The sequence below is a fragment of the Cheilinus undulatus genome, linkage group 14 (assembly GCF_018320785.1).
Source record: "Cheilinus undulatus linkage group 14, ASM1832078v1, whole genome shotgun sequence".
Classification (NCBI taxonomy): domain Eukaryota; kingdom Metazoa; phylum Chordata; class Actinopteri; order Labriformes; family Labridae; genus Cheilinus; species Cheilinus undulatus.
The window spans coordinates 35,047,226-35,058,486 of record NC_054878.1 but is presented as its reverse complement, the minus strand read 5'-3'; the positions used below and the strand labels follow the sequence as shown (position 1 = coordinate 35,058,486).

At 40.8% G+C, this 11,261-nt stretch overlaps 1 protein-coding gene across 1 annotated transcript in view; it reads right to left on the bottom strand.

The window, feature by feature from the left end:
• Positions 1 to 214: 214 nt before the first annotated feature.
• The window catches only part of LOC121521519 (disks large-associated protein 2-like), a 149,751-nt gene continuing 138,704 nt past the window's right edge, over positions 215 to 11,261 (bottom strand). The window contains exons 9-13 of the mRNA XM_041805570.1: positions 10,256 to 10,341; positions 8,728 to 9,173; positions 8,372 to 8,463; positions 6,335 to 6,487; positions 215 to 430 (exon numbers count right to left, since the gene is read on the bottom strand). Of these exons, the coding sequence (XP_041661504.1) occupies positions 215 to 430; positions 6,335 to 6,487; positions 8,372 to 8,463; positions 8,728 to 9,173; positions 10,256 to 10,341 (993 nt within the window). The remainder of the gene's footprint in view (positions 431 to 6,334; positions 6,488 to 8,371; positions 8,464 to 8,727; positions 9,174 to 10,255; positions 10,342 to 11,261) is intronic.

Genomic DNA, 11,261 nt, shown 5'->3' with positions numbered 1-11,261 from the left:
TTCCCTCTGGCAGTGCCACATTTACATTTGAACAGACAGTGAAAGGATCGTTATTAAAATCTTGCCTAGTGTAGCTCCAGCAGGGACTGCCCAGAGAATGGCGATTGCAGTGACAGCCGACTGACAGCAGAACAAGGCTGGATGTGACATCACGAGCTGGTGTTGGGTGGAGATGAGGGTGGAAGTGAACGAGGGAAGGATGAATCCGTGGACCTCAAAGTCGCGTCTGGGCTTCAGGGATGTAGATCTCAATGCTGTCTGCCCTCTCTGTGGCTGAGTTCTGTCTGAAAGAAGCTGCTCGTTTGGCAGCCATGAGGCGTCTGCGGGCTTCCTGTCGCTGGCGGTCCTGAAGGTCCAGAGAGCGCTCTCGCATCACGCCGCCACGTCCCTTGGCCGGCCGCTTTGGCAATGGTGGGGGCCACTTCCGCTCCTAGGAAAGAAAACATGGTTAAAAAAGGTATTAATTGTGGCACTTTGGACTGGGAAAGCACCAGGGTTATTTGTCAAGAGATCAACAAGTGTCACCAGTGGATCAGGAAAGCCATCCAGACTTGGAAACGAGCCCATAGGACTATGAACCAGGGCTTATATGTTGCTACACACCTGGAATGGTCGAGAAGCTGCAACACAGCAGGGGGCTTGGTTATCCTGGATGAACAAACCTGCTCAAGATCAGCTGACTTCTGAGAAAACATCACCTGACTTCTGAGAAAACATCACCTGACTTCTGAGAAAGACTGCAGATACATAGCAGTTGAAACATGTCAAGGTGACAAAACTCTACTTGTCTGTCAACAAGAAAGTACAGGGAAAAAAATATCAATTGAAAAGCAGTTGATTTTCTCCATGAATATGGGCAGGTAGATCTAGCTTTCTCTGTTAACATCCTAGGCAGTCTTGGAAAAGGTTGGTGACCTCTGCTTTGGAGGGTGCATGTGCATTAAGGCTATTCCAGTTAAAAGGCTTCTTCAAATGCAGCCAACAGGGTCCATCTGGTGCACCCTTAGTGGACTAGTGTATCCTGAACATACCATGTTACCATTTTTAGCAACTTAATCCAGCATCTTTGTTCTCTGTACTTCTCTTTGCATCCAGATTGTGCACCTTGTTAACTGCAAAATGTAGTCGGACATCCCCAAAGTCACTTTGCCAGCATACCTCATGCCGTCAAAAAAGTGCCCAAAAGAAGTCTAAAACTCCCACACTGCTAAAGTTTCTCTGATGTTTGATCATGAAAACAAATGGAGAATATGGTGTTAGTCCAGGTAGGCTACGAGGCAAGCACTGACATATAACTGAGATAAGCTGATCTCACACAAGCCCTCATCAGCTGACAGCCAGCAGATTCATTTAGCATGCAATTGGCACTAGTCTCTTAGGCACTAGTCTTTGCTGCTTCCTCTGTAAGATGTTTTTGCAACCCTCCTCCACCCTAGCTCCTCCTTTATTTAGCATCTGACTTAATCAATGTCATGCTGTTCACTGATGCCTGCTCTGCCCTGGGTTTATCGCTGCCTCTCTCCCTGAATCAGACTTTCCTTGAATGCACAATAAGAGCAGAAACGTGTGCTGTTCCTGCTTGATGCTTTCCACGTAACTATAATAATAACAATAAGTGCACGCCCAAAATTGTTAATAAAGAGAAATATATTTATAATAGCAAATTGTATGTTTCTTGACAGAGTAGTCTGGACTGAAATGAGGGTTTGACTTCTGCCCAATAAAGACATCTTTCTGATTTAGCAGTTAAAGTACTAGCTTTCCAGCATTACAGAAATACCTTGGCTCCTGATTTTAGTGCACACTGCTTGCTTGTTGTCTGTCAACAGGGCTAAAACATCAGTGCATTTTTAGTTGATTCACAGTTGGAAATGTTAATAAAACAGTGGTTCTCAATAAAGTCTCTGTTGCTTCTTGTTAGAAGTGTTGATTTAAACTAGATTTTGTTTTTCGTCATGCCCTTAAACCAAATGGATTATGACTTAATATAATCAGTCATGATTAATAACTCTTCTGCAATTACCTCCTTTATGGTGGGTAACAAAATAAAACAGCAGCAGTATTTCCTCTCTAGTAATGTTGAATTCATAATTTTTATTTAATCTGGTGAATAAATGAGATATATTTTGGGAAAACAAAAGACAATTTCTTCTGCCTGGAACTAGAGCTCATAATTAGGGTTTGAGGGAAAAATAATATTAAAAATCCACAGAATTGCAGAAATAATGGGGAAATTGGGAAGAAAATGCTGAATAGTTGAATTAATTCAGTGTTTGCTTTATACATGTTAGAGTGTGCAGCTTTGGCTACCCTGGCTGTATAATACATGGACTTCTGTTAATTTGGGTATCTTTATTTATGCATCATGGACAGACTAGGAAGCTTTTCTAAACTTGATATCACAGCTACAAAATACAAATGGCATGGAAAAAAATGTCCACCAGTGGCCACAGCATGAACTTAATTATCAGATTTCTCAGTGTTGCAGAGGCACTGTAGAAAAACGGAGCCAAATTAAGTCTGCCTATTTCTGACCTAGGAGCTATTGGTGCAATAGGAAATGGAAATTAGTATTGATTATGTAGCCAGAGCATTACCCAGCATTAACATAAACAGCTTAAAGAGCCAGAAAACTTTCACCCAAATGACCTTCAAAACTATTACACAGCAGTATGCAAATGCAAGACGAGTTTTCTGGTGTTAGTGTAAAACATTCCTGTCTGGAGTAGAGCATCTGTGTCACTCTTAGAGCTCAGCTTCGTGGAGCTTGCAATGTGCCGATTAACTGCTGGAGGTAGAAAAAAAAAAACTCTTACAACTACAAGTGTAGCATGAAGATAATCATCTGAGTGCCCTGAAGGGTCTTGTCTATCTCTAAGAACACATTACCGTCTTAATGTGCTTCTAACAAATGTAGCTCTCTTATCCCAGGCACCACTTGTACAAATGAATTTTCATTTTAGCTGTTAGCACTTTTGTTTCATAATCATTAATATTGATTTTATCGAGCAATAACACTCTAATTATGTTACATGTTTGTTTCATGCATATTGTTTTATCTCAGACTTTGATACAGTAATTGTTTTTAGTCAATTTAGAAAATTGTTTTCTGTTTAATTGTTGCTAAATGTTGACATGTTACATAGTTGGAGGGCTCATGTCTGTCATGATGGAACTGCAGCAGCAGAGGAGAGTTTGTGTTCGGCGTCTAGGCGTCTATCGGCTTTCAGATTCATTTTACAAGCATAACGTCAGGAGTGATGAGATAGTATCTTAAACCCCGCTGTCAGAGCCTGCAGGGTGATGCTGGTTTGGCAGTGGGGTTGAAAGAAGGAGTGCAGAACTGATGCAAGGCAGAACTGGCAATGGCAGAGCAGAGGGAGGGACAGGATTTCTTGTAGCTTAAATAGACCGGCAATTGGGAGGATGGATGTTTGAATAATGACAGATGTCATGTGTGAAATCAGCACAACTCAAGATGTATGGCTGAACCAGCTAGTGGGCATTGCTCCATATGTGGCATTTTTCTGTGGTCGTTACGGTAGCATTCCTTATTTTATTTGGTTATTGGAAGAAAGCCAGTGTTCTGCATAAAAGTTAAGCTTGAAAAAGCAAAAGTAAATGTGTAGAAGGAATCACAGTAAACAGACCATATGTTTAGTTGTAGCCGAGTGGTTATGTATGTGTTCAAATGCTTTGTAAAAGTGGTACATCCCTGCGTAAAGATGATCCCTGCATGTTAAATGTTCTGCTCTCCAGTTGAAGTAGTCAAAAATGTAGTAATAGGTAGATATCGGCAGGTGTCACATAAACTTAAAACAAAAAGTAAGGCAATTCGTGTTTGGTACATTATTTCTTTGTTGTAACAATGCTTCTGGACAATAAATTTTATTATGTTGGAAAGCCTCTTTATTAGTCTTTTAAATGGTGCCACATTTGTAAGGAACATGCATTTGTGGGATGAGCAGCAGAGCTGAGTATGTGGGTTGCGCCCATGAAAAATGTGCCAGATCTCCTCTGCCAATGCCAAACAGCTTGTTCTGCTGTTGCTATTGACTCTTGTTTTGAGCTTCTGGTACCCCCAGGGCACCTGTGAGCATGGGCCCTCCTACAGTGGTCAGTAGATGTCTGCTTCAAGAATCCGCATGCCGCATTTGACTGATCTGGATAGGGCCCGTCAGTTGGGCAACTTCAAGCTGGTGTTCCGCAAAACCAAGTTGCAGCATTTTTTGGAGTAAACCCTAGTACCATCTCCAAACTGAAGGCCAACTTCCATATAATGGAGGATGTCAGAGACAGGCCAGGAAGTGGGCGTCCCAAGAAGACGACACCCCAAGAATACTGTTTTCTCACCCTGTCAGCAAGAACTCTATCCTCCAAGATGACAACACTTATCATAGACTACCTCCAGAATTTGGGAGTGGAGAGGATGGAATGGCCTGCCAGCAGTCCTGACCTCAATTCCATGGAACATTTGTGGGATCAGCTTGGGTGTGCTGTTCGTGCCAGAGTGACCAACACAACCTCGTTGGCTGACTTGCGACAAATGCTGGTTGAAGAATGGGATGCCATCCCACAGCAGAGTGTGACCAGGCTGGTCACCAGCATGAGGAGGAGGTGCCAGGCTGTTGTGGCTGTGTATGGTTCTTCCACACACTACTGAAGCTCCTGTTTGTTAAATGAATAATTTGTTAAATGAATAAATTGTTAAATTGTCAATATGTCTTGTTTCTTCAAACATCAATCATCCAATCCACCAAACACCAAAGAGTCAATGGCAGAATAAGCTGTTTGGCATTGGCAGAGGAGATCTGGCACATTTTTCATGGGCGCAACCCACATACTCAGCTCTGCTGCTCATCCCACTAGATGCATGTTCCTTACAAATGTGGCACCATGTAAAAGGGTAATAAAGAGGCTTTCCAACGGTATAAAATTTATTGCCAAGAAGCATTGTTACAACAAAGGGTAAAGGGGGAAATTTGTCTGAGCTGATGACACACCAGCTGACATGATGGTATTTTTATGATTTATTTGACTTTGTAAACAGAAATCTGCATAAAAGTGCTTCTTACATGTTATTAATCAAACATTTAAACTAACCCATGAATCTGCTCGACACAGTGTTGTTAAAGGCAATCTGCATTTATATTCCCTGACTACTTGAAATGCACAAAAATGATTAAACAGTCTGCCATAAAAAAGTCCAAGACAAGACAAGGGCTGAACAACTTGGGGCAAACTAAGGCTGAACATCCTGAAAAAAATACCTAATTTTGATTATTCTGACTCATTGCAAATCCCATTTGAACTGTTGTACTGAAGGGAACAGTGATTTTATTTCTTATTCAGTTTCAATAATTAAAATATATACAAAAAAAAAGGAAAGTAGGATTTTTTTGCAAACCATTCTAGAAAAAAATTGACACTTCAGTATTGCATGATGTAGTGCATAACATCTCTGCCTCCAAAAAAATATGAAACTGGTACTTTTTACACATATTTAAGATCAAAGAAATATTGCACCGTCTTTGATTTAAAAGCTGCAATAGGCCACCTTTCAGTTTAATTTAAATTTCTATTAACTGCCCAGCCCTGCAACAGAAATCGTTTAATTTTTTACAAATCTTTTTTTTTTTTTTTTGTTATTTATCTTCTTTTCCCTTAACTGTGAGCAAATCACATTAAAATGTGCTTCCTTTTCTGGCTCTTACTGCTGAAGTTAGCATGAGTAAACTCACTGTCTGCTGTTGAACTTAAAGTCAAATGTTGGATGGTGCTACTTCAGAATGTTCTGGATAAAAAATGACAGCATTTTGGCTGCAGATGTAAATGCCATACATAAATGGAAGTCTTGACTCAAAATTCTCTAATATTTACCCATGGTGTCACTGGAATTACTGAGAAATTCATGTCTTTTTTTTCCAGATGCAAAAAGTTAACTTTAAGCTGCAGTGCCTGGGAATTTTTCAGGTCACATCTGCATTGCTCCATTCGCTACTTCTTCTGACATCATAAGACTGTGAATCAGCCAAATATAACCAATCCCAGAAACACAGCTAATATTTCTAAAATTAAATAGTTTGAGGGTTGTTTCTTTTTTTTTAGAAAACTAATGTTGCCTGATAACATTGTCCCTGCAGGGTAATAAGAGTGATCAACCTCCTGCTGGTCACAAGCCTAAAAAAGACAAGATTAGGATGCTACTGCTGTTTCCTAAAAGCCGAGCAAGTTCATCTGGAGCCCATTAACACTAATTATGCAGGGCATGTGTGTGATATTTGTGTGTGTGTGTGTGTGTGTGTGTGTAGTGTGCCTGAGCTTTCAGTTTTACCTTCTTCTCTGGGCTCTCCACCAGCTGCCACTGGTTATTCTTGATCTGCAGCAGCTCATCAAACTTGGCAGTGACGTCATCGATGGAAAGCTGCAAGAGGTCCCAGAATCCAGCCAGGTCCTGAGATGTGGGTCTGGGCATGGCACTGGGGTCCTGGAGAGGGATAGTAGTAGAAGGTAAACTGAAATGAGACTTCATCCTGGTACTGGGCATAAACATCACATTTTAAATGCTTCAACATTAAACAGGTTTTCTTTTTCCTATTCCAAACTAGCACTACACCACCTATATCCAGTTGAACTTAAATAAATTAATAAACAATTTTAGATTTAAATAGAAAATATCTATACAGTCCATACAAGGAATAAACAAAACTTACTTATCACAGTTATGTCAACATGTGAACCTCATGATTTTGACCACTGTGTGGCAGCACAGCACCAACATTAGTTTACTAAACTCCACTGAAAGAGCATGAGAACGTCCCTTCTCTTCATTTAATGTCTCTTCTCTATGCTGTCAGTGTTCTAGTGTATAATTTAAGATCGTCCAAGTCCATTTAAAGGTCATATGCAGCTAGGAAAGAATATATTAGGATGGAAAATAAACATTATATTCACCTACAGCCATTTGATGCTATCCAGTTTTAATGTCAGCATACTGTAGGAGTTTTTACTCAAGAAATTTTTTTTTCTTATGATCTAATACATTGCAGCTGTCCCCTTTAAGACATTATTAAAAGATTTAAATAACTACCTGATCCTCATTGTTAATGCTTTTATAGTGCAGTGCTTCTTATAAAACAAACCTAAAATTAGATGGGATCGTCTTTCAATATTTAATGCTTTATGATACTATATATTTTTTTAAATACAGTCTTGGTCCTAACAATGATTTTAATAACTACCATTCTTTAGTCATATTTTTAACCAAAAGCTGCAGCAGGCAAGAGAGAGAGAGAGAGAGCATTTACTGAATTGCAGAAATAGACTGGCAGTGTTTCAGTGCTGATGTATTTGTGGACTTCAGATAATTTGCAGGAGTTTGTCTGCATTTTGGTTATTAAAAACAAGATATCACCCAAAATTTGTCGTCTAGGACTTGTGTTTTTGTTCCTGATGTATCAAAAGAGGAATCAGCTTAAACTTTACTTGTATTGTGACAGCCTTTTGCATATCAGGCACATGTTTTTCTCCATGACACAAGTGACAGATTGAATGTGATCTGAGAACAAGCAAAGGTCTCTAAAGTCAAACATTCGACACATCATGCAGTTCGTCCTCCGTCCAGCAGGGAAACTGAGTTGTTCTCTCATTCAGACACGTCTTAAAGCTCAGGGCAATCTAAGGCTTGTCACTACCAATGTTAGACCTAATTCATCATCCCATTATCTTTGGGGAGAGATGGAGAGAGGGCTGCCCGGAGCCATCCGAAAGAGAGAGCACACGAGTTAAGACGCGCATACAGCTGGGAGAGAGCAGGCACATTTCAACAACCTCCGTGAGGTTTGCATTTCATTTAAAAAATTTGCTATGCTTTCATAAGGTGTGATGAAGTGCCTGGCTGTCTTTTGTCACTGTCTCTTTCTACTGTATCTGCGGAAACAGTCCCTATTATGGAACTATGATCCTCTAATATTGGCTGACTATATAATTGGGTAGTAGGTAAAGGAAAAGTATGAGTTTCAAGTCAATGTGACAGAAAGACATTTTGGCAGTCCATTATTCAGACTCCGAGATCCCACTTGAAAAGCTGCCTGGGCGCATTAATGAAAAGCCTCAACATTGGTGCGGCTTCCTATTGGAATTCCCCTTCCGTTACTGCAGGGTCAATACCGGCAGAGGGACTGCTTCACTATTGATCCCTGTGGTCTATTTCTGGATGGAGCACAAGTGCAGCGTCAGGCTGAGCACCTCCTCAGAGCTCGGTGAATGAGAAGCCCGTCAACAAGTTTGCTTCTGATCTTTTGTGTTTCTCTATTTAGAATATTAACAGCATGTGTGGTCGATATAGTGTTCACAAACGCACAGCACTCACCAGATTCTGCTGACACAGCCAGTAAAACTGCTGAAACTTTTGAGACATAAGTAGCTGAGCACTTCCAACTGCGCTCCGGATTTTTCCTAGGACTGATGGACATGCACAAAAAACAAAGAGAGAGAGAGAGAGAGACATTATGGTTGTTTCACTTGCTGCTTGGTAGAGATAAACATGTCTTTCTCTTATTTAAAAGGATCCAATCTGCTCACAGAACGCCTATCACGATTCTGTGATTTAATTGCCAACGTGCCAGCTAATGCTGTGACTGTTCACTCACTGCTGCACATGCTGCAGAAAATCAAATAATCATAAAGAAAAATATCATAAAAGCAGCAGGACAACAAAAACAGCACCTGCTTTGACATGAATGTAGTTTCCCTCAGGACACTCACTCTCCTCTGACAGGTCATGCTCCTCCGCCTCTCTCTCATACTCTTTGCACCACCCTTCCAGACGTTTGGTTTCATTGTGAAGGAGTTGCATGAACCAGCTGCCGTCTCTGCGGATGGGAGACACTCTTCCTGTGTCGGTGCTCTCCAGACTGGGTTCGACCAGCCAGGGTTCACGCTGAGGGCTGGAAGGCCCGCTGGGAGCCCGGTAGTCCTCCCTATAACTGAACAGTCCTTGCGTCCGCACCGTGCGGATGGCACCGTACTGCGTAGGTGTGCTGGGCTCGGAGTGGCGACCGAAGCCGCCCCCAAACTGCAAGCCCTTGTCTTCCATGGAGGGGAAACCCTCCAGCTCCATGTCTGCTTGTACTGCTGTCGTTACACTGTTAGAGCGCTTAAATCTCCCATGCCTGAAAATTCACATATTACAGAGACATTATATGAGAAATGTAACTAGACTTAACGGAAAATAAGGAAATTTGTGTTTGATAGATTATTTCTTTGTTGTAACAATGCTTTTTTGGCAATAAACTGTTGGAAAACCTGTTTATTTACCTTTCAAATGGTGCCACATTTGTGAGGAACATGCATTTGTAAAATGAGCAGAGTTGAGTATGTGGGTTGCACCCATAAAAAAATGTGCCAAATCTTCTCTGCCAATGCCAAACAGCTTATTTTGCCGTTTGTATTGACTCGTGTCAAGTTTCTGGTACTCCCAGGTGCTGACAATCAGGTGCCTGATTGGCATCACTGGAGGTAATCTCAATGCAGAGAGAGATACAGAGATGAGATTCTGCTATCAGTCGCAATCCCATATCTCCACAGTCTAGGACTTAACTCTGTCCTCCAAGATGTAAACACTCACCCCCACAGAGCGGGGTTTATCATAGACTACCTCCAGAATTTGGGAGTGGAGAGTGGAATGAAATGGCCTGCCAGCAGTCCTGACCTCAACTCCATTGAACACTTCTGGGATCAGCTTGGGCGTGCTGTTCGTGCTAGAGTGACCAACAACTACGTTGGCTGACTTGCAACAAATGCTGGTTGAAGAATGGGATGCCATCCCACAGCAGTGTGTGACCAGGCTGGTGACCAGCATGAGGAGGAGGTGCCAGGCTGTTGTGGCTGTGTATGGTTCTTCCACACACTACTGAGGCTCCTGTTTGTTAAATGAATAAATTGTTAAATTGTCAATATGTCTTGTTTCTTCAGATTTCAATCAGCCAATCCACAAAACAAGAGTCAATGGCAGAATAAGCTGTTTGGCATTGGCAGAGAAGATTTGGCAGTTTTTTCATGGGTGCAACCCACATACTCAGCTCTGCTGCTCATCCCACAAATGCATGTTCCTTACAAATGTGGCACCATTTAAAAGGGAAATAAACAGGATTTCAAACAGTATAAGATTTGATGCCAAGAAGCATTGTTACAACAAACACAACTCTCCTTACTTTTTGTGCTATATGTGACATTTTCTGTCTGAATAACATACCTTTTATGATCCTCCACCTGGATCCCTATAGAATGGAACTGAGGAAGGCCTTTACTTTCAGTCTCAGAGTCCGTCACAGTTTCCACCTGTTAAATACAGACATCAGCTCATTATCATACAAAACAACAATTTATGGACATTCCTACCTGTATTGCAGTCAGATTGAGACTTAAAACTTCATACAATGACATACTGTTTAGATAATTCAAGTTTCCATATTTCTTCTTTTAGATTAAAATTTAATTGTTCAAACTTATATGATATTTTATTTTTAGGTGCCTTTCATGACACTCAAGGTTGCTCTAGAATTACAACAACAAAAAACAGCTCAATATCAGGAAACAATACATAATAAAAAACAGCAATATAAAGTGAAATGAAAGGCAGAAGTGCTTTTCAACAAAGATAGGAAAGGGTCATGGTTCCGATGAATAAGCAACTTTAAAAACGTGGGTTGTCAGGCGGGAGAATACTGAAAGAGAGAGGGAAGTTAGAATCACAGGTGGCTTATAGGAGAGGTTGCACAGCTGAGAGCTTTAGACCCCATACATAGTTTAAGAAGGAAAGGGGTACAGTGAAGAGCTAGGAAGATGAAGATCGAAGAGTGGCGTCTATCTGCTTCTGATCTATGTTTAGACTATGTTTTAAGTGATAATAAAAGGTTGACAGAAATACATCGTCCCCTTTGTGTATCCTTCATGCTCAGTGGGAGATGATGCAACTGTTAGAAAACTGGCATTTTCAAATTGGAATCACAAACAAAACCAGTAGATTCTGCTACAAAATGATAGATGGTTTGTAAAATACATGTGATATTAAAGGATGCCAATAAGACCAAGAAACAGTTCTAACTTGTCGATAATTTTGTTGATAAATAAGCTAAAAATATACTTCTGGACTATGATTAACACAGACTTCACTCACAAAAGGCCCAATTGCTGAAGGAACTTCAATTTTCTTTGGAAATCACAGTCAACACTGCTCACAAGAGCATCTCTAATGCAAC